This window comes from Arachis hypogaea, chromosome 19 (genome assembly GCF_003086295.3).
Source record: "Arachis hypogaea cultivar Tifrunner chromosome 19, arahy.Tifrunner.gnm2.J5K5, whole genome shotgun sequence".
NCBI classification, from domain to species: domain Eukaryota; kingdom Viridiplantae; phylum Streptophyta; class Magnoliopsida; order Fabales; family Fabaceae; genus Arachis; species Arachis hypogaea.
In genome coordinates this window covers 64,611,660-64,636,702 of record NC_092054.1, presented here as the reverse complement: position 1 = coordinate 64,636,702, position 25,043 = coordinate 64,611,660, and the positions used below count along the sequence as shown (strand labels likewise).

Below are 25,043 nucleotides of genomic sequence, written 5' to 3'. Positions count from 1 at the left end.
AAATATATATTAAAAAAATTAAATAATATATATATATATATATATATATATATATATATATATATAGCTAGTAACATTTTGCCGTATTAGTCATGTCAACCATATTTAAAAAACATTAATATCCACTATTAAAATTAATTATTAATATAAAAATATATATTAAAAAAATTAAATAATATATATATATATATATATATATATATATATATATATATATATACAAATAAATAATAATTAATTTTAATATATAAATAATATTTTTGTAGTCATGCATTTACTAATTAACGCCAAGTATACTTAAAATTAACTAGTATACTATCTTTTGTGAGACTTGGAATTAAACCTTGCTTGTTTAGGCAAAGTCAGGAATGTTTAACCCAAAAAAGAATTATTTTATAAGTTTAGCAGCATAATCATACTTGGTTATGAGGAGCGGATAAATACTAAAAAATTTAAAATAAGAAAACAAATAAAATAGAATGGTGGCAACCCAGCTGAGTCACTTTGTCTCTCTCAATAAATTGAGCGCACACACTCATTACTTACTCATTTTAATTTGTCAACTACTGTAATAACCAATTGCAATATATATTAGCTTGTTATATTATTTTATTTTATTTTATTTATGGTAACAACAACAGATTGCTCTACCATTTTTTACTATTTAATTTTTTTCCTTACATTTTAAATATATCAGTTTAGAATTTATAAAAATAAATCAAGACTAAATATGATTATACTCTAATATCTTAGAATTTTATTTGGTAGCAAACAGATTGAAGTTTTTGGTTAAAGCTTCCAAGTGGATTTTGTCAAAACATTGATCGTGCCATGGCAAGGTACAATATATACTTTTTCTTTTCACTTTATGATTATACTATTAATTCATGTGTAGCTCCACCTCGATTGTTTTGTTAGTTTTGAAGTTGCAATTTAACTTAATATTTATGCACAATAAATTCTTTGTTTTCCTTTATTTGTTTTACTTAAATGAGTTTCTAGTAAAATGTTTAGAGAATTACTTCTAAGATTAGGAACTATTTCCCAACCTAACTACAAGGCTATGAAAGTCCTTTTCATTGCCCATTCCCCTTATATTTCATAACACCCTTCCTCCTCTATTCTTGTTATCTTCACTTTGCGATCCCTTATAAATTTTCCTCCTAAAAAATTTATAAATTATCGGTTAGGTTTTGTGATATGCCGAAGGATTGGATGGATCTACCGAGGTATAGTGAAGAGTATATCAATGGTGTTATTAGTTTCTTAGACTTTGCATACTCTGAGGGAGAACCAGAAGGACAACAAATTCAATGTCCTTGTAAGAGGTGTTGTAACATTGAGTGGTATAGAAGAGATGTGGTATTTGACCATTTAGTCGCTGATGGATTTGTTAAGGGATATAGAACATGGATTAATCACGGGGAATGGACAATCCCAATGGTGGTTGATGATGACACGGATGATGAAGAAGGTGCATGCGATGACATCGAAGGACTGCTTAATGATGCATTTAGAGATGTGCCTCACGCTGAGGGTGTTACTGTAGGCCAAAATGAGGAGGCTAAAAAGTTTTACAATTTAATAGATGGGGCAAGTCAAGAGTTATACCCGGGTTGCAAGAAATTTTCTACATTATCTTTTACCATCCGTCTGTACTTATTAAAGTGTTTGCACGGTTGGAGCAATGCATCCTTCACTTCCCTTCTTGAGCTATTGAAAGAGGCAATGCCTGACATTAACATACCTTCATCTTTCCATAAGACAAAGGCTATGATAAGAGATTTAGGTCTAGATTATAAAAAAATCGATGCTTGTCCAAATGATTGCCTCCTGTATAGGAAAGAACTAAAGGATGAAAAACAATGTCGTGTGTGTGGAACTTCTCGATATACCGAAAATTCTAGTGATAATAGCGAGAACCAACCTCACAAGAAAGGTCGTCCTATTCCTGCAAAGACTCTGAGATACTTTCCTATAATTCCAAGACTTCAAAGATTATTTATGTGCTCAAAGACGGCAGCTAGTCTGAGGTGGCATGATGAGGAGCGCGTTAAAGATGGGACGTTAAAGCATCCTGCTGATGGCCTGGCATGGAAGAACTTTGATGAAATGGATGAAGACTTTGCAAAAGAATCACGCAATATTAGACTAGGCTTGTCAAGTGATGGGTTCAACCCATTTCGTAGCATGAACATTTCATGGAGCACGTGGCCTGTGATGTTAATGGTATACAACTTGCCTCCGTGGATGTCCATGAAACCTGAATATTGTATGCTTTCTTTGCTTATTCCTGGGCCACAATCACCTGGTAAAGATATTGATGTGTATCTACAACCGTTGATAGAAGACTTGAAGTTGTTGTGGGAAATAGGGGTCGAAACTTATGATGCATCAAAGAATGAGACCTTTCAAATGCGGGCAGCTCTTTTGTGGACAATCAATGATTTTCCTGCATATGCTATGTTGTCTGGGTGGAGTACAAAAGGAAAATTGGCTTGCCCTTGTTGCAACAAAAATACCTCTTATCTACAACTAAAACATAGTCGGAAGACAGTTTATATGGACCATCGTGTCTTTTTACCCATGGATCATCCATGGAGAACCAATACAAGGTCTTTTAATGGGAAACAGGAATTAAGACCCCCTCCACCTGTTATTGAAGGAACGGAAATTTTTGAGATGCTACAAAATGTTGAGAATGTTTTTGGGAAGAAGCAAACTACATCAAATAGTTTCCCATGGAATTGGAAAAAAAGATCAATTTTCTTTGAATTGCCTTACTGGCACAAGAACCCACTGCGTCACAACTTAGATGTCATGCACATAGAGAAGAACATACTTGATAGTGTAATTGGAACTCTCTTGGATATCCCAGGCAAGACAAAGGACCATTTGAATGCTCGATATGACTTAAAAGATTTGGGGATCTGGAAAAATCTTCAACCAAAGGAGGTGAATAATGGCAAGAGAACAAAGTTGGCAAAGGCATGCTTTTCTATGACTGCTGCTGAGAAGTCGATTTTTTGTGGCGTTTTGAAGACAACAAAGCTACCTGATGGTAGTGCTTCTAATATATCACGGTGTGTACATCTAGGAGAAAGAAAAGTTTCTGGGTATAAGACCCACGATGCTCATTTTTTGCTACACTATTTACTACCAATACCGATTAAAAGCATCCTTCCGGATCATGTGGCCATTCCGTTGATTCGACTAAGTTCCTTTTTTCGTCGCTTGTGCAAAAAGTTCATCACACTGGAAGAGATAGATTGACTGGAGTTAGAGATTGTGGAAACATTATGCCACCTTGAGAGGATCTTTCCCCCTAGTTTTTTTGACATAATGGTTCATCTTCCAATTCATTTAGCAAATGAGGTGAGATTGGGTGGTCCAGTGCAGTTTCGTTGGATGTATCCTCCAGAAAGGTACATGTGTACATTAAAGTCGTATGTACGCAACAAAAGTCGCCCCGAAGGTTCTATTGCGGAGGCATATCTGGCTGAAGAGTGCTTAACTTTCTGCTCAAGATACTTGCATGAAGGTGTGTGAACAAGACTTAATAAGCGACCTCGGAATGATGATGATCTTAATGACGACGAAGTTGTGCCATCAAAGTTGTTTTCTAACAAAAGCCGTTCGTTAGGCGTGGGAAATGGAGAACCAATTAATCTCGATGACATTTCAAGTGCTCAAGCCCATGTGTATGTATTACACAACTGTGAAGAAGTCACAGATTATGTTAGGTAAGTTAATACAACTTATGTTTATTCACTAAATCAAGTGCATTTAGATTTTTGTCGATCAAACATAACTATTTTTAACTACAGAGAGCATGAGGATGAGGTTAACAATCAGCGAGGAACGAAATGGAGAAAAGCAAAAGTTCACAGTAAAACCTTCTCGCAGTAGTTTGAAACTCGGGCAAGGGATCCAGATGTGCCTGTTTGGCTAAAAGAATTATCACGAGGTCCAAGCTCTGTTGCAAGAAAATTTTCTGGATATATAATTAATGGATACAGGTTTCACACTGTGGAGCGTGAGGCAAGGAGAAAAACACAAAATAGTGGTGTTACATTAACTGCTTTAACTTCAAGCTTTGCAAGTGCTAAAGATAAAAGTCCCATTCAAGACATTGTAGCTTATTATGGCAGACTGTTTGAGATAGTAGAGTTAGACTATTTTGGACATTTTAAGGTAGTATTATTTCGGTGTGAGTGGTATGATGCTGGGAGAGATAAATATGGCCTTACATTTGTTCACTTCAATAAGAAATGCTACCAGAATGAACCCTTCATACTAGCATCTCAAGCACATCAATGTTTTTATGTGCAAGATCCATATGAACATAACAAACATTATGTTATGGAAACTGTCCCAAGAGACTTATTCAAAACAAGTGACGAATCTGAGTCTGAGGCCCGTCAAACCTTCTATAATGAACAAAACGAGTATATAACGAGCCCTGCCATACCAGCTGATGATGGTGAACTTATTCTGGAAAGGATTGATCTACGACCTACAGTTATTGAAACGGTTCCTCAGGTGACTTCTGCCCAAGACTATGAGGCAGATTTTATTGGAGATTCTGATTCTGATGGGTCAGCCTAAGCAATTTATTGCTTAATATGTACATATGTATAACTAATTTTTCTCCACCTTTTTATTTGTAAGTCATCTTTTTGTTTTAAATTCTGAAGTTGTTAGTGTTTCTTATAGGATATATCACTTTGTTGCTTATATTAACTCGAGTTAACTAATTAGTTTGTGTAGGAATAAAGAATTTATTGATCTTAAAGCAACATCAAGTAAGAATTTGCTTCGTCAATTTGAAGCCAAGAGACAAAAGATTGTAAATGAACGCAAGCAATATGAGATGCAAGGTGCAGCACCTAATGACAAGGAGGAAACTATGCCAAGGTTGGATGTAGTCAAAAGTCAAAAAGAGTTGAGTGCAACCAAAGGAGTGAAGACTTCTACATCAAAGAAGCTGGATTTTACTCATTTACAAAGCACACTCGATACAATAAGAAAAAGGACTGATTTCAAGCCTAAAACCTTGGAAGTACAGCCGAGCCTTCCTGCGCAACAGCCAGAAAATAAAAAAGAAAGCATCACTTGACTGTGACTATGGCTGAGAAAAAAAAGCATGAAGTGCAACGTGAACCGTCAACACAAGGCTTGAATAATTCTAAGCTTATAAAGGTGGGTGCAGATGAACTTAAAAGGAAGCTCGATGCAATTCGTAGTATGAATAATAGCGTGCCAACAAGTGTAAGCCAACAGCAGAGTTGGGCAAATTCTACTCAGCCTACAGTCAACCAAGGGCAGCAGCAGATCATTCAATTCACACATGATGGACTCAAAAAAGGCAAGATGACACTACTTTGCCTAGCTCAAACACTACCCCACAAGCTGAAGATTTAATGTCGAAGCAAGATGGATCAAGAAAGGAAAAGAGCAAGCCAAGGGTAAGGGCTACAACTATTGATGAATTCTTAAAAGAAAATGGGATAGTTGTAGAAATTGACGGACTAAGCTCTGAACTAAGTGATGATGTGGGAGATAGCTTGCCACTTGATGAAAATTATTATTCACATGTGATGGAGGACATTGATGATGACGAAGGTAAGAAATTTCTATCAAATTTTTTATATTCTTTTGCAAATCATAATGCTTAATTTTTCAATTGGCATCACTAATTACTCCCTAATTTTTTCCCTAATGCATGAAACTAGGAGAGCCAAAGAAGAAGAAAACCCGCAGAAAAACAACTTGCAAAGAGATTTATGCAAGAACTATGGAACAGCGGGAAGAAGTTATTTTTGATATTGGACAGCCAGTAGGACCCACCGATCAAAGTGTGTCTAATTTAACTAGTTTCATTGGCACAATTGGTAGAAATAAAAGATTTGTTAGTCTTTTATACACTAGCTGGCATGCTGTAACTCCTAAAGCTAAGAAATTTATGTGGAACTACGTTAACGTAAGACTTTTCTATTATTATTGAATGTCAATTTTTTTTAAATATAAGAAGGTGCATATAACAATGTTGATATGCAGACCAAGTTTATCCTCCCAGATAGTGGAGAAAAGTGGGTGATCCAAGCAATTCGGGATGCTTGGAAGCGGTTCAAGGGAAGGATTAAGCAGAAGCACTTTGTTCCCTTTGATACTATCGAAGATATGGTGAAAAATCGATCGACACAAGTACCAGAAGGTCATTTCATAAAATTGATCTATTATTGGAGTCATCCTACAATCCAGGTAAAATAGTTGGTACTATAATTGCAAATATATTACTATTTGTTAAGACATAAGAAAAATAATGAAAATTGGATTGATAATGTGGGAATCTGTCCTCTCTCATGCTGTACAAACACATATTCTACCCTAAATTGCAAATATATTATTACTGTTTCGATTGCTGCTAGGTTCCTAAACTGAATTGAATTTTCTTTGGATATATTTCCTTTGGTGTGACCTGAAAGAAGTAACTCTTATTACTGTAATTGATGCTGCGTCCTGTAAGAAATTCTATAATGTATAAAGCTTTAGACTGCTATTCTATTTTTGCTGAATTAAATTTTTTTTTGGACTTGGAAGCAGCAGGTAATTAAGTTGGGCGTAATTAGACTGCTATTCTATTTTTGCTGTGATTCTGATTTGCTGCAATTCTATTTTCTGTTCTGTTTTGTGCAATTTTATTTTCTGGAATTTTATTTTGTGCAATTATATCTACTGCTATTTTGTATGGTGTAATTTTGTTTATTGATGCAAAATTTAATTATATTATTCTCTGTTTCTATGTGCTAACTTTTTATTCAATTATAGTCAATGAGTGAAAAGAATAAGAAACACAAAGAACACCAAAAGTTTCCACATCGCATGGGGCCAATTAATTTTGGAAGAGTACGAGTGGCTCTGGTATACTTATTTAATATTCGTGCTGGCATTTGTTTAGTTAATTTTAGTTATGTTATTATAGTCTTACTTATTTAAGGCTTTATTTTGTAGCGCGCGACAAAGGAAACAAGTGACGAACCAAAAAGGTTTGAAATGTTTATTGCTACTCGAACAAGTCGGAAAAGGAAGGAAGTTGATCAGGAAACACAAGATGCAATTGTATGAGAGTTCATTTAATTATTAATGATTATAAATCAAATTCGGGATATAGTAACTAATTCTATTTTAAATCTTTCTTCTAATCAGGAAGACTTCCAAAACCGGCAAGCTGCTGGTGAAACAGATGAGGAAGCTTTTGAGTCTTTATTTGGAAAAGACCTACCAGGTCGGGTTAGGTGCTATGGAAGATCTGTTACACGAAGTGATTTAAAAAAGCATGCAGAAATTTTTGAACTCAAGCAACAGCACCAAGAGCAAGTCACATCTTTGAAAGCTGAACTTGGAGACATGAAGGCCAAACAGCAGCACCAAGATGCCAAACAACAACACCAAGAGGCTGAGCTTCATGGATTGCGAAACATGATTAAGTTACTAGTTCAGCGATCTGAACCTGGAATGAGGCCGGAAGAAATTGAGGCTTTGTTACAAAACGCCCAACACTCTCCAATTGATGCAAATAGCGCTCATGGATCAACTCATATTCCAAACATAGATATGGTATGAGCAGTTCTTTCTTATTCCATAATATTTGTTTATATATTGTTAATTGTTAATTAGGATTCTGAATATCTGCCGTTGAGTTTAAAATTTGTATTTGTTAGAACTTAGGAGGCTGCCAAATCTTTTTAATTTGATTTGAAATTTAAGGAGCTGTGATTTGGTTTCTCTGGTTTTGTTTTTTCATTATGTTATTTTATTATTATTGTTATTAGAGTGGACCAATATTTGTGGCTTCTGTTGTGCTTTTGTGTTGCTCCAAGATCATTGTTGTGTTAATATACTATTGGATACCCTGTTTTGGTGCCTCCAGGACAAAGTTTGAGCTTCTTATAATGTTAAAACCAAAAAGGAAGAAAAATGTTATTGCTGTCACTTGCACAATGCACTTGAGTTTCTGATTTTACTTCTCATTTAGTATGAAGTTATGTTATGATTCGGTTTTTTATGTCCCTTATGATAACTTATAGTATCCCCTTGAATGTGATTGTTGTTTTAAGCAAAAGGGTATACAGTTTTTAGTTTTTAGTTTCTATGTTCCAATAATTTGAAAATTTTTAGTTTTTAATATGCTAATTATTTTTTTTCTTGTACTTTTTCAAAACATAATTATTTTTCTATATAATTATGCAGGCTAATTCTGAAGATGTGAGTGAAGATTGAGATGCTATCATGATGGTTTATTAGCAAAGATGGAGCTAGTGTTAGAAATTGAAAGATGTATGATTGATGATGATGCCTTTTATTAGAAGATACATTTTAATGATATAATATTTTGGTTTTTTCTATTAGTTTATTAGTAGTAAACTCTAAGTGTGCGGTTTCATGCATATTTTGATTTATATGAGTATACTTATTCTAGTGTGAGATGTATGAATACTTAAAATTACGATCATCTCAATATTATATATTCATTATATAAATATATTTTGTTTCAGGATAATTTTTATTATTTAAAGATTATTGTATGCACAGTATTATTATATATATGTATCTGTTTATTTTTATTTTATAATAATTAACTAATTTAATTAAAAATATAGCATTATATATATAATTATATATATTCTCAAATATTAGATTTAAATAAAAATATTATTAGAAATTACTGTTTATATATATATATAAACAGAAATTAAAAAAAAATGAGGGACAAAAGGCTACACTTATATAGAGTAGCTATAGGTATACTACTTGTTACGTTTATAAAGTGATGTAGTAGTCCTGAAAAGTGTAGCCTATTCTTTTGAACTCTGGTAACCACTAGTGCTGAAAAGCGTAGCCTTTGGTCCTAAACAGCATCACTTAAAAAGCGTACCCTATTCTCAAAGGCCAGAAGCATAGCCTTTGATACAGAAAAGCGTAGCCTTTGAGAATAGGCAACACTGGTATAGGCATCCCTTACAAAAGCGTCTCTGAAGCCTAAAAAACGTAGCCTTTGCCTAAGGCATCACTTTTTTTCATTTTTGACTACACTTTTCAAGTGTACCTGAATGGGTATTTTTCTTGTAGTGGCAATTACTTACTCCACCATGGTTTGGGTTCTCTCTGTGAGCCGACAAAGGCCACCCTCCATCTCTTATGAACCTTTGTCATTGCCATCATCTTCTACATCTTTGTTTCTTGCCTTGAATGCTCTTGGAATCGTAGCATTTTCTTTCAGAGGCCACATTTGGCACTAGAGATTCAGGTACTAATAATACCTTGCCATAAAATTTGTCTAATTAAACTTCTGATTTTTCTCTCTTTAGTTAATGAAAATATGAGCTTTTCTTCCTTTTCAGGCTACAATACCGTCGACTTTTAAGCACCCGAGACCCGGCTCGGGTGCCAATGTGGAAAGGTGCCAAGGTTGCTTATTTCTTCATTACATTGTTCCTCTTTCCTTTAGTTTAGTTAATGGATTATGATTGATTCTTTAGGTAACTGCTGAATTTCAAATATAACTGAGTTGTTTGTAGCTGTTTATCAAAATTTGGAGATTTAGGGTTAAATATAATGGGAGGAACCAATGTGGGTATAAATTGGAAATGAGCCAGCTCAGCTAGCCGTTGGAGTCATCCAGCATGGAAAAATGACGCCACGTAAGCGCTTCGGTGATGTCTCATCACCAGAAATATGCCCAGGGACCATTATGAGTACTCGAAGCTCCATTTGGAGGACTACAGTGGGAAAATCGGGATCTTGAGGACTACATTAGGTAATCACGTAAATCTCAGGGACTACTATGGGGATTTACTCCTCCAAAATCCAATCCAACTTATTTTTGAAGCTATTTCAACCCCAACCCAAGAGGAAGCAATGGGGGCAATTAGGTTTAGATTTTCTATGTTTTTCTCTTAGTTTATAGAGAGAGAAGCTCCCCCTTCTCTCTAGAATTAGGTTAGGTTTAGTTAATTTCTCTTTAATTTCTATCTTTAATTCTTGTTTTAATGTAGTTTCCTTTATGTTTCTTTACTTTATTTTCTTATTTCTCCTAGTTCTTCTTCTTAATTTTCTATTTTTGTCATTTTTATGTTTATGGATATTCTTGTTAATTTTAATTTCAATTAATGCAAATTTATGTTTTCATGTTAATCGTTGCTTCCTTTAGTTGTTATTATCATTTTCTTGCTTTTGGTAGTTAAAATTTATTTTTAATGTAATTTAATATTATTTTATTTTCATGCACACCAAGTGTTTGATAAAATGCTTGGCTTAGTTTTTACTTAGTTTTTTCTTCACTTTGGCTTGGAATTGAGGACTTTGGTGACCCTTGAGTCATTGATGTCCATTCTTGTTTGATACATTAGAGTAGTTAGTTGATTTGGTTTTCATGGACTCTAAGTCTCCCATTAGTAGTGTTGACTAGGACTTATGGATTGGGATCAACTATGCCTATTTGACTTATCCTCGATGTAGGGTTGACTAAGTAGGATTAACTCTTCATAATCATCATGTGTTTGTGGTCAATGACCAGGATAGGTAACCTTAGCTGTCAATCCATGCCAAGAGGTTTTATTATATTTGAATTCTCTTTCTCTTGATTTCTTGCATGATCATTTAATTGCTTTTATTTAATTTCTTTCATGCTAAGCTACTTTCTTGCTATTTATGTTTCTTGCTTCTCTTGCAATCAATGATAGCCAATAAATAAGAACACTTAATTGCAACTCCTAGGGAAGACGACCCGGGACTTCAAACTCTCGGTTATTGTGTTTTGATTGTGACTATCTTTTGATTTAAATTTGATGTTGAGAGTTAGTTGTTGATTCGGCTATACTTGCAACGAAGTGATCCTATTTTGAGAAATTCTAGATCGACACTAAATTCTCAACTCATCAATCACTCAACAAAATATATCAAGGCATCGAATAGAATAAAAGTGGAATTAAATTGATCAATTAAGGCACAAAAAATCATGTTTCCACATTTAGGTTCAATTTAGAGAGAAATTACAAAAGTATGTTATTTAAGTGAACATATGTGAGTTTATATGATGTAATCCACTCAATTCAAGATAAAATTTACCATCAAATATAGACTTATCAAGAGGCCAGCAACAAAGGTCCTCCAGAGCAGTTTTTATTGGCCGACTCTCTTTAGAGATGCTCGGGACTTTGTGAAGAACTGTGTCATGTGCCAAAGAGTTGGAAATCTTCCAAACCATAGTGAGATGCCACAGTAGGGTATATTAGAAATTGAATTGTTTGATGTGTGTGGCATTGACTTCATGGCACCTTTCCCTCTCTCATACTCAAATAACTACATTTTAGTGGCAGTTGATTATGTGTCCAAGTGGGTGAAAGCAGTGGCTTTGCCCACTAATCAGTGCTGGGGGCAGCCACTTTTGCAACAAATAGCTGTACTCTCTTGTTCAGAAATATGGAGTCCATCATAAGGTAGCTACCCCTTATCATCCTCAAACAAGTGGACAGGCTGAGGTCTCTAATAGAGAACTTAAGAGGATTTTGGAGAAGACCTTTAGTACATAAGGGGTGCCTATAGCAAATGACGCCAAGGCCTTAAGCAGGAGTCCTGATCCATGCCCAAAGGAGTCCAATCTCGACGCACACTTCGAAGGCACTTGGAGAGTAGAGAAGTAGTATAAATGGGGGAGGGTTAGAACTAGAAAAGGGCGCTTGACCTTACTTTACTTTTTGCGTTTTCTCGTACTTCACTTTTAGTTTATTTTCTAGTTTTGACTTTTTCAATTTGAATTTTTGTGTAATAGAACAATGAGTCATTAAACCCCTCATTTATTAGGGAGAGGAGCCCTGCTAAATTGAAATGAATTAATGTTTAACTTCTTCTCTTCTTGATTCTATCTTTGTTTACCTAAGAGAGAGTTTCTGATCTTCAAAGATCTAAATCAATCAGAAGAGGGATTGGATCTGTTAGAATTCTATGTGAACCTTGGAAAAGGGATCATGGTAATTCAGTTTGAAACTCTATTCTCACAATGAATTTGATTTTTAATCAGAGCTTGATACTATGACATGTAATCACTATAAAATTGGGATCTTAGGATTTGTGTGGCTTTGGATTAGAATTCAAACTTCATCTCTTTTTATGAGCATTGGATCGAGGAATTGGCATTTGATCATGTCTAGAGAAATTGAGTTACCAAGAAATTAGAATCCAATTATTTATGACCTGCTAGAGATCTAACATTGCATGAACAAGAGAAAAGAGAAGTTCATTGATTCAGGAAGATCTAGCATCTCCACTCCCTAATAATCTTTATTTTCCTTACTTCCTTTTAACTTCCTTCCTGATTGTTTATTTTCTTCATTGTTCATTTTCTTAATTCCTTTACATTTCTGCAATTTAATTTCCTTGTTATTTACTCTTCCCGTATTTACATTTCCACAATTTAAGTTTATGAACTTTTAAATTCTAGCCATTTACTTTCTGCTCTTTATTTCTAGTCATTTAATTTCTTGCTACTTACATTTCAGTCAATTATTTTACTGTTAATATTTCTAAAGATCATCTAAACCACATTAATCTGATTGTTTAACTAGAATAACCAATTGATTAAAGTTAATTAACCTCTCAATACTCGTTGGATTGACCTCACTCTTAGTGAGTGATTACTTGATTATGATCCGGTGCACTTGCCGGTAGATATTGATTTATCAAATTCGTATCATGGAATTCCAAGAAGAAAACTCTAACAGAAGATTCACTATCAATGGCCAGAGGCTAAAGCACTATCTTGGAGGCAAAGTTGATCGCCTAAGGTCCGCTCATCTGTTGACTTAGCAGAATTGACCGTCAAGCTAGTGACGTTAAACAAGTGCTTGTTGGGAGGCAACCCAATCTTTAGTATCCTTTGATTTTATATTCATTTTGGTTTTATTTTCTTTATTCTAGTTATTTATAGTTTTCCTTATTTTTATGTGTATTTTGGTCATGCAAAGTGTTGATAATAGAAACAAGTGCAATCAAAAGGGAGTTCAGAACACTATAAAGGGATTTCACTTCGGGTACCTCGGCGCAAAATGCTGCAAGGTGGTGTTTGGCGCCAGGAGACATGTATTTCGAGGAAAAGCCACTGTGATGGAGGCGCTAAACGCCGAGACCTAGCGTTTAGTGGCAAGCAGCATGCATTCCAAGGTGAAGCCACTATGAGGGTGGCACTAAACGCCATGACCTGGCGTTTAGCATCAGTATGAACTCAAATTGAGGAGGTGTTACTATCTTAGTGGCGGCATTTAACGCTAGGGTTGTTACAATTTGTGTGATTAGCCACTACTTTGGTGGCGCTAAACGCCACTCTTGGGCGTTTAGCACCAGGGATTTACCTCAGTATCTATACAATATATAATGGGGATACACAGGTTTAGTATCCAATTCTTTCTTCCTCTTTTGCCACTGTTTCTTTTTTATTAAAAAATGGATTTACCCACGACAGAATTTAAAAACTGAACCACTTCTAATAAAGAAAACTGACACTACGTACTCAGGATACATGATATTTTAAAATTAAATTTATTAATTATATTTTTATCTTTAATTTTTCATGATATTTTTTAAAAATTATTAAAATATAAATAATTAATATAAACAACATTATACTATAATGATAATAGTGATATAAATAAAATTACGTCAACAAAATATGAATTATTTATTATTTTTATTAGTATTTTTCATACATAATAGACCATAATACAATAGTATATAAGTGATCGATATATCATTATAGTACAATAACTGATAGTATAAAAAATATAATTATTTTATTAATAGTTATTTCAATGGGACAATAGTATTTAAATTATAAAGAAAAATAAATCATTATTATGATTAACTAAAGTCATTGGAATAATTAAATCTACAACACATGGTTTACATATTTTTTATATCCAATATTTATTTTTTTTAAAAATTACATATAAAAGTGTACTCATAATCAAATTTATACCAATACAATATATAATGGATTATACTAATATAATGGACTATACTAATGTATAATGGGAATAAGAAAATTTGGTATCAAATTTTTTCTTATTATTTTATCCCTATTTATTTTTATGTTAAACACTGGATTCAATATAACAAACTGTTAGTACGTACTCAATTTAAAAACTAACTCACTTTCAGTCATACTTAACACTCAAGAGAATTAAATTACTCTTTCCCTTTCAATCTTGGTTTCGCAAACGTTTTTGCTATCTTTCTGACAAATAGAAATGGAATTCACGAAATCAACAGTCACGTACCCACTTGGACAGATTATGCTAGGCGAAGAAGACAGAACATGACCGAAGAACAAAGACAACAACACCTAGATAGAAGACGTGCAAGTTATCGGGAGATGATTCGATAAGAAAAATAAATTGTCATATCAACTGATACAACTCCAATTTCAACTCCAATGCCAAACACAGGTGGAGGTACCCGATTAACTACAAACATAGGGGTAGCCAGATTGACTACAATTAGACAAATGGCAAGAGCTACCACCTATCATCAATTTGTTAAAGGTAACACGATAACTAAATTTAAATTTCTTTGTTATAAATTGAATTAGTTCTTAATAATTATATTTTACTTTTCAAAAATACAGTAATGGAAGCGCATGACAATAGAACTGCCACAAGTAACAGAAATCAAAATAATATAATTGGTTGCTATTCTATCATTGATATTCTGTAACAAAATTAATCAAAGTAATATTACTATACATGGTTTATTTCATATATATCACGAAATTATACACTGCAGTGTCTTTCTTAATCAAACAACACATCAATCATATATGAAGTTATAAAGTTAACATTAAAAATTTGGTATCTAATTTTTTCAGACATCATTCATCCATAAAAATTATTTCAAAAAAAATTAATGGTCAAAATAATAATAATATTTTTTTAATATTTTATTTTCATCCTACAATATAGTATATAACATAATATATAATATTTAGATATTTATATTTATATTAAAAAAGAATAAAAAAATAATGTCATGTAAGACTAAGGACAAAAAGTACTTTTATATTAAAGTTTATCATAATGATTTTATAATCAAAAATAAAAATTATATATTAAAGTAATAAATCAATGTAACATTAAATTTTTTAACAACACTTTAATTTAATTTTTTTTAATTCTTTATGTTCTCATTTTTTAGAACTTTGGTAATGATATATATTTCTAAAAAATTAAAAATAAAATTAGAATATATCTCACTTACATACAAATATAACGGTTAAAAAAATTACAAGAGCTATTATTTTTTATCCCGTGTGATTAAAAAAACACCGCATAAATAAAGATTAATTCCTTTTATTATCAACGTAAACACAAAAAAACAAGAATACATTATAGTATAACAAATAAATTATTTTTTAAAGATATTTTTGTATTCTTAATTGTCTTAATTGATGAAATACTTATCATATCATCAATTTATGGTAACAAATTAAAAAAATAAATTAAAATATCTCAAACATTAATGGACAAGATTCAAACCTTTAAAAAAAACACTATAAAAAAAATAATAGAAGCATAGAAAAAACTATTTGTATTATAATAAAAAAATATAGATAAATTCTAAAACAATTAAAGTTACCAATATTTTGTTTCACGCAATCAAAGTTAACTAATATTATGATAACTAATTCTTCTCTTATGAGTTTAATTTATGCTTATTTTCTATATTGCTCTTTAAAAATATAGGTACGGAAATACATGGTAACAGAACTGGTCCAAGTAATAGATCTCCTGGTTAGTATCTTTATATGCTTTAAACATATAAACACATCGATATAAGTTATTTTGTCTGCACATTAAATCTTCTTAACGTATAATATTAACAAAATTAACCAACTTAATTAACACGCTTTATTTTATTGCTAAGCACTAATTTTTTATTAATTCTAAAATAATTAAATTTACCGATATTTTGTTTCACGCAATCAAATTTAACTAATATTATGATAACTAATTCTTCTCTTATTAGATTAACTTATGCTTATTTTCTATATTGCTCTTTAAAAATATATGTACAGAAATACATGGTAACAGAGTTGGTCCAAGTAATAGATCTCCTGGTTAGTATCTTTATATGTTTTAAACATGTAAACACATCGATATAAGTTATTTTGTCTGCACATTAAATCTTCTTAACGTAGAATATTAACAAAATTAACCAACTTAATTAACATGCTTTATTTTATTGTTAAGCGCTAATTTTTTATTTTTCAAAAAGTATATAACATATAAAATTTGTATTTTTTTTAAATATAGGTGTACGTCGAGACACCATTGCTACTACTAATTTAATTCCTCAATCAATTGCTTCTTATGAACCAACTACAAACAATACTAAAAGCCATACAAATATGAATGGTGAGTACACTTTTTATATTTCTAATATTTTATCATCATCATATAATAATCATTTAAAACATTTATTATATTGAATAAATATAAAGTTTTATTAATATACATTACTATATAAAATGTGTTTAGTTAAACTTATTGTAATATTATGCTTATTAGTTATCATAATAACAAATAAATTTTTATTATGTTTATTATCTGTATTGCTCTTTAAATGATGCTTACTATATATTGTAAACAAAATTCTGAATTTAATAAAAAACTTTAAAATAAATACTTAACAAATAAAATATTTAAAATAGTTGATACATTCATGAAACTAATAATAATAAGTATAGCTTTATAATAAAATTTTCGTAACAACATATATCTTTTAAAATTAAAGAGAAAAACTGAACAAAAAAAATATAATTTAAACACAAAAACAACAATTAACAGATACTATAGAAATATTGATGTCCTATCTCATGTATTTAAAAATAAACTGTATAAATTATATGGGTTTTTTTATTATAAGGTCATTAACAAATTAAGAATTTAATGAATGGTGAAATTTACTAATAGCACAATGTGTTTTAATTTCTGTTCGGTAGGTCGGATACCGGACGGATTAGGTTGATATCCTGATCGAGGAAGGGGAAGTCGTCTGGTCGCACGTCTCCGGACTGAGGGTAGGTGAGGTCCCGAGCTCTTCGGGTGTAGTGGGGGGGTGTCACCTGCAAAGACACTCCGACGCTCAAGTCAGTGAAGTGTGCAGGCGAGTAGAGATTGAGTGGTATGTGACGTACCTTGGGGGAAGGGCAGGACCTTCCCCATATATACCATGTCAGAGGTGGGCCCATCAAGGACAGGCCCACCTTCCCTGATGCTCCCTTCTCACAGCTGTAGCGTAGCTGTCAGGGACGCGTGTCCGGGTCAGTGACTGAGCGTCTCCTACCCGACCATCCGGGTCGGGTGGTGCTCGGGTCGGGCCGGCCTGATAGTGGTTTGAGCCAGGCCGTAACAGTGCCCCCGACGCGCCGATAACGACCGTGAGGATCGTTGGTGGCGTGTCAACTCTCCTTTTTTTTGCGTTGTCGCCGGGTCGTCCGTCCGTGGAGGGGACGTGCTTCTTGCGTGCATGTCTGTTCGTTGCTGGAACGACCGCTTGTCGCCTTGTTCTTCGCGCGGGGTATTTAATGCTCATAATGGGCTGGAAAACCCCGTATGCAAAGACTATTTTGCCCCCAGGTCTTTCGCGCTTCCTGGGTGGCAGTTTTAAACAGTTTTGCTTGGATTTTTTCCCTTCCCACTCTTGCTCCTGCTATCTCCCTGCTATCTCCCTCAAAAAATCTCAGAGCATCGTTCTAGCATCCTCGTGCATCTTTCCTTCTTCCTTCTCAGTTTTCGCAACCAATTCAGGCAATCTTTGATCGTTTCTCTTTTATGCTTCATTATTGTACGTTTATTGCTTGTATTTGCTCCGTATTCTCGCTGTTTTGTTTGATTTTTGTTGGTAGATGGCTCATTAGTGTCAAGTAGATGCGTTAGGGGAGGGGTGCCATTCTAGGGTAGGTTTTTAGGTAGCTTGTGTGATAGATGACTTTTAGCCATGCTTGATCTTAACTGTTGAATAGGACGAACATAGTTTCTGGGCTTTTTCTGGACTCCCGACCTCATAGACTAACGGAGTGGTACCCCCACTATAGGTATGCCTCGCATCATTTCCCGGGCTTCTCCTTCTGCCGTGAATTACGATCCCTACGCCTGGGTGACTAAGGATGTGAAGGACTCGCCAAATCAGATGGACGAGGAGGAGTTGACTGAGTTCCGGTAAGCCGAGTATCTATGTGGGGGGGGGGGGCAAACGAGGAGGCCAATTATGATGTCTTCGTTCCTGCCCCCAACGAACGACTGTATGAGATTAATTTCCACTCCCCCCGGGTTGCCGATTGGATTTGGTTTTACAAAGCCATGTTCACCCAGGTGGGCGTTCGCATACCTTTCTCCGACTTCTAGATGGCACTTCTTAATCAGATATCCATGTCGCCGTCGCAGCTTCATCCGAACAGTTTGGCTTCTATCCGCTGTTTCAAGATGGTGTGTGAATATCTCGAGCTGTCGGTGTCTGTGGACGTCTTTCTCTTTTTCTTCAACCTTACCAACCCTTCCAAGGAGGGGAAAGCGAGGAAAGGGTTCTTATCTTTCCGATCTACTCAGGGTCGGAGGATATTTGGCTTGTTCGAGGACTCTTATCATGGGTTCAAGGATAAGTATTTTAAGGTTCGTCGCGTCAAAGGTCGCCATCCCTTTTGGTTGTCGTTGGAGGGGGAACGCCTCATCCCGACATATTGGAGCTTCGGGGCGAGGTCCAACACCTTCATTAAGGTGACCTATAAGGGGATGTCCACCGTAAATAAGATAATTGCCGACGTGTTATGGGCGGCCTTTAGAAAGAACCCCGTGAACCCCCACCTCCTTATGGGTGAGCGGGAGGTCGCCATGAATTATATTTGTGAGCTGTTTTGTCTTACTTTTGTGTTGTTTATCGTTTAATTTGTTATCACCGACTTCACGACTGACGTATTTGTTTGTCTGTTGTAGTGGAGATATCTGCTTCGGTAACTGGGCTCAAAAGTTTAGTTAAGACCTTCTTGAAGGATAGCGACGAGGAGAAGGCTGACGAGAAGGTTGCCGGGAAGCCGGAAGACCCTACCGAGAAGGAGGATCAAGCTGTACCTTCGCCTCGGGACACCAAGATGTCCGACAAGAACTCTGCCGGGATGCAAGCTTCTCCTATTCCCGAGGAGACGGCCGGTATTGGGCAGTCGTCTTCTACCCATTAGGAGTATGATGATCTGAAGCTTGTCCCTACTCCCAAGAGGCAGAGGGCATCCTCCAGCCCGGAAGGTACTCTCACCGTGATTCCCGGTACGGAGGATCACATTCTTAGTACCGAACTCGCGGGGCAGGCGAAGTGGATGTATGACGTGGCGAAAATTGGCGAATTAAGAATTGTTATGAGATATGCGTTGCAAGTATAGTTCTTAACCAACCAGAAATCCGCTTATCAATTTAGAGGGGTTGTCACAAAAATCAAAATTAAAATACTGGGAGTATGAATTTCAGGTCGTCTCCTAACGAGTTGCAGAAAAGTGTGCTATTTTATTAATCAGATTTTTTCAAAATGGTTTGAGTTGAATAAACAGGAAATTAAATTAGAGAAATTAAACAATTCATATAAAAGCCTTGACTGGGAGTAGATTAGTTGGAAGCCCTATTCTTGTTGCAGTACTCTCAAGATTAATTGATAATTGAAGGTTGTTCTATTTAGTTATCCCTTACTAGGTAAGGGAAAGTCAAACAAGTTGGAATGCTGTTTCTATTCACAAGTTCCAATCCGCTCGATTGAAAAGGATTAGTGTCAGTGACTAGAGAGCATTCCAACAATAAACCCAATTACAATTTTTATTTTAAGCATCCCAACTCAAGGGTTCCTTTCAATCAACTCCCCATCAAGTTAGGTAACTACTCGCTCATTGTGAATGTAGAACTCATAATATAAGAAAGGGAATTAAAGAAAGACATGATAAATAAAACTCAAAGGAATCAATTAAAAATAAAAGTAATTCTTGTATTAATAAATTCTAAAATAATCCAATAGTAAAATTGAGTAAATTAAAGGACATGGAAGAGTAAAGCCAAGTAAAGAAAACGAACTAGAATGACGAAGTCTTGATGAGGTAATAACTCTTCTCAATATCCCAATGCAAAGATCAATAGAAATAAAAATCCTAAGAACTATGAATGTGTAGAGAGAAAACCTAGAGGAGGAGTAAAACTAGATCTAAAAAACTAAAACTGTGTAGAATGAATGTTGTTATTGGTTTCTACATGTTCTCTGGCTCTAGTATGCTTTTCCGGGCTGAAAACTGGGTCAAAACAGGGCCCAAAATCGCCCCCAGCAAATTCTGCAGATTATGCAGGTCGCGCACGTCACGCGATCGCGTCATTCATGCGGACGCGTCATTCAGCGTTTTGCTTTGCCACGTGGGCGCGTCGTCCACGCCTCTACGTCACTTGTGCTATTCCAACCCGCGCGGTTGCGTGAGCCATGCGGTCGCGTCACTGCGATTTCCTCTCTTTCGCGCGGTCGCGTGAGCCATGCGGCCGCGTCACTTCTCGCTGGTCATCTCCTTAATTTATTATGTTCCTTCTATTTTTGCAAGCTTCCTTTCTAATCTCCAACTCATTCATGCCCTATAAAGCCTGAAACATTTAACACACAGATCACGGCATCGAATGGAATAAAGGAGAATTAAAATACATAATTAAAAGTCTCTTAGGAAACAAGTTTTCAATCATATAGTAATTTTAGGAAGGAAGTATAAATGCATGCTAATCATATGAATAAGTGGGTAAAGATCATGATAAAACCACACAATTAAGCACATTATAAACCATAAAATAGTGGTTTATCAACCTCTCCACACTTAAATATTAGCATGTCCTCATGCTTAGTTGAAGGAGATAAAATAAATGAGTAGGAACATGTAAAACTCATGCAATGCAATACAACCTATATATGTAAATGCAACTATATGATTCTTGTCCACTTGATCAATAGTAAATAAGCTCCTCAAAACAATTACAAATCAAATTCCACTAATTCAATTCTTATACAGTAAGAACAGATAAAAATGCAAGAAGGTAGCTTATGAAAGCAGGGAGCATATAATTTTAAGCATTGAACCCTCACTGATGATGTATGTACGCTCTAATCTCTCTAGTGTATAGGGCAATCACTCTATCCTTCTCTAATCATGCTCTCTAATTTTTGTTCTTCTCCTAATCAATCAACAACATTTAATATACCAATACAAACATCATGAGGTCTTTTTTCAAGGTTGTAATGGGGCCAAGGTAATGGTAAGGATACATATATGCCTAAGTAAGCTTATAAACTGAATCTTTAATTAACCCAAGCTTTAACATAACATATATATATTCTATATAACTTCAGAATTCATACCTAGCTATCCAGAATTTCCCTTTCACATTCCATACTCATGTATCAACTTTTTATCTTAATTTTATCATACATGCATTGATCTTTGAATTCTTAACTCAGCATTGGGGTAATTTTGTCCCCTTATTCATTTATTGAATATTTTTTGTTTTTTTTTTTTGAAACCTAAACATAGAAATAAACATAGCTTATCAATGCACATAGATTTTCGATTTTATAGTTTCACATGAGTAGGTATCCAAATTCCCATTGTATTATCATGACACATTCCCTTATTATCTTTTGTTCCCACAATTTCCCATACTTAATTAGCACACACAATTCTATCTTAAGCTAACCAAAGATTCAATTTAGGATATATAATTGTTTTTTCGCTTAAGGCTAGTAATGTGGTAAAATATAGAACAAATGGGATTTAAAGGCTCAAAGTGGCTAACAAAGGTAATTGAAAGGGTAGGCTTAATTTGGATAAGTGAGCTAAACAATTAATGGCATCAATCATATGCAAACATATAAATATAATAAACATTGGACATATAGGATGGAACAAAATATAGATTACAATCATAGAGAAGTAAACACACGAGAATAAAATAATTATGGTTAAATAGTGTAACCATGCATAAAGGCTCAAATCTCACAAGTTGTGTGTTCTTTAGCTCAAAAATCATGTTCCAAATACAACTTCAAGCAAATTTAACATAAAAGTTTTAATTAAAATTAGTGAAATTTTGTTCCAAAGATAGAGTCTTAGAAGAAACTTATTATCTTTTCAATCAAGTAGAACATGCATGCAACTAACCTATTACTATGGAATTTATCCTATTCTACAAAAGAAAAACTAACTAAATATCCTAATTTATTGGTGTTTAGGAAAGAGAAATTACCTCCGAAAGTCAGGTACTGACCGACCTCCCCACACTTAAGGCTTTGCACCGTCCTCGGTGCCATCTGTCAGAAACAAAGGTGGGCTGGTAGCAGTATCTCCATAGTCGGGGCCATCATGGCTTCCTGTGCTGGTAAAGGAAGTGGAATCCGGGGTGTCTGAGTCCTTGAATTTTCCTATAATCAGCTCCTTGAGGTATGTGAATCGGCGCTTGTTACGGCGCTCTCTCATCTTAGCTTTGTGTTCCTGCCGATCCAACTTTTTGAGTATCTGATGGAGCAGTTGGTCTGTTGTAGGTGTTTGTGGTGTTGAAGAAGGAATATCTTCAACCGGTTCAGTAGGATGGCTTGTGGCGGCTGGTGGAGGTCTGATGTATTTCCCGTTAGGGACATACTGATCATCCCGTGGAAGCATGGCTTTGGTGTCCCCAGCTCTGTAGGAGACTCCGGCTGCTGAGACAAGATCTGAGACCGAGGCGGGAAAAGGTAAGTTGCCCGCAATTTGTACGTGTCCCATGGCATTCCGGATGTGTCTTGGTAGGTTCATAGGTTGGTCTGTAAGGATGCACCATAGTAGAACGGCCATGTCCGCAGTGAAGGAGGACTCGTGAGTGCTTAGAAAGACGTAATGGGACATGATTTGTGCCCATACGCGAGCCTCCAAGGTAAGTGCTGAAGCCGATATTCCCTTAAGGCGGGTACGATAGTATCCGTAGATCCAACGGCTGCCAGGTAGTGCGATAACTCTGAGAATGGTGTCCCAGTCAGATTGGTACATCTGGCGCTTGAGTGCGGCTTCTTGAAAGGCGTCCAATCCTTCTGGAATAGGGGGAAGACCTAGAGCTTTTTGAATGGCCTCTTCTGTAATGGGGACTTGCTTTTGACGGACAAAGACAGACTGCAGGGTTGGCAGGTGGAAGTTGGAGTAGAACTCGACTACCCAAGAAAGATTGACTTGCCTCGGCTGTCTCTGTAGGAAACCCCATTGTCTTTGTGTAATTTGCGGCTCAACAAAGGTAGCAATATGGTTTGGGAGGAGAAGAAGGTATTCGTTGTTGTAACTCCTTTCTGCCAGGATGGGGAACATCTGCTTACAGTAGCGATCGGGAAATCGCGCAGTGTCTTTTGCTGGGAAGGGTTTTTCTTTATCATCAACCTTTATAATCCTCTTATTTCTTTTTGTTGAGGGTTTAACCGTAGTTGAAGAGGGCTCTGCCACTAATGCTCTTTTTGTTCCTCTTCTTGCTGGTGGTTTGGGAGTAGCTTTCTCTTTTCCTTTCTTGGTGGCTATCCTGAAAGGGAGAAAAGAGGAAGTATGTCAAAATGTCAAGGGGTAAAGCAAGGAATATGATGGTATGGGTGGCAATCAATGCACATTAACGATGAATGAAGTGAACACATGGTCATGACTACATGTGAAAAGTTCATCAAAAGGGAAAAAGCAAGTGCATGTTTGGGTAATTAGATGCAAGATTTTATTGGCATGCTGGCAAAGGCATGAGTAGCATAGATCAAGCATCACTCGTAACAAACCATCACGTTTGTATTGACAATTATATTCAACGAATAAAATATGAAAGGGGTTTTGCGAAAAACAAGCATTTAATAGTAGAATAGAATAATGTAGAAAATTGCATAAGGCCATCTTGGCTTTTTCACAAACACATAGCATGCATGGTAAAGAAGGTATAGAAAGTATTAAAGGGAACATGCAAGAAACCCTTTAGAAAGGTAGATAATTGCCAAACAATTTTACAACAATCTACAAGCATATAATGAGAAATAATGACTCAAATAAATTTCCAACACCAAGTAAAAAGGAAAAAAGAAAGAAAAAGGAAATATGGATAATGAAAGTAAAAAGAAAAGAAAAGAAGATAACATATAAAAATAAGAAGAATAATAGAAAAGTAAAGGGGGAAGAAGAAAAGAAAACCTTGTTAATGGGAGTGGGAGAGAGAGAGAGAGAGAGAGTAGAAAGTGAGAAAGAAGGAAGAAAGAAGGGATAAAGAAGAAATAAGGAGGGAAAAGAGAAAATAGGATTTGGGGAAAAGAAAGATAAGATAATTGGCAAACCAGGGAAGCTGTGCGGCGCAAGCGACGCGGCCGCGTGGGGCACGCGGTCGCGCGACTTGCGCTTATACTGATTGACGCGGTCGCGTCGGTCACGCGGTCGCGTGACCCATTTCATGCTACTGGTGCGAGGGTAGCCTCGCACTCGCACAACTCTCTGTTCGAAATGTTATTTTTGCCAAATCTGGGGTGACGTGATCGCGTGGGGCATGCGATCGCGTGAGTGGCCATTAGAAGGATATGACGCGGTCGCATCGGTCACGCGGCCGCGTGGGAAGATTTGTGCGTTCAGCACCAATCCAGCACCACTCTAGCACAACTTTTGGTCGTGCACCCTTTTTACGTCGAATTCCAGGGCACGTGGCCGCATGAGTGATGCGGTCGCGTAGGAGGCCAATGTTCCCATTTGACGTGGACGCGTGGGCGACGCGATCGTGTGGGGCGATTTGTGCCACTGGCACGCCTCCAGCCACGCTCTTGCGTGACTCTCTGTTCGTTTTATTATTTCCTCCCATCTCATGCGACGCGGACGCATCAATGAGGCGGTCGCGTCGCGTGAAATATTTTTTTTTTAAATAAAAGTATGTAAATACAGATGCACGAAATGTATTAATAAA

At 35.5% G+C, this 25,043-nt stretch overlaps 1 protein-coding gene across 1 annotated transcript; it reads left to right on the top strand.

Annotated features, from left to right (window-relative positions):
• Window positions 1-1,200: 1,200 nt before the first annotated feature.
• On the top strand, window positions 1,201-3,273 carry LOC112778415 (uncharacterized). The gene has a single exon (XM_025822732.1). The coding sequence runs from the start codon at window positions 1,201-1,203 to the stop codon at window positions 3,271-3,273; it is 2,073 nt and encodes a 690-aa protein (XP_025678517.1).
• The last annotated feature ends 21,770 nt before the right edge of the window (window positions 3,274-25,043 follow it).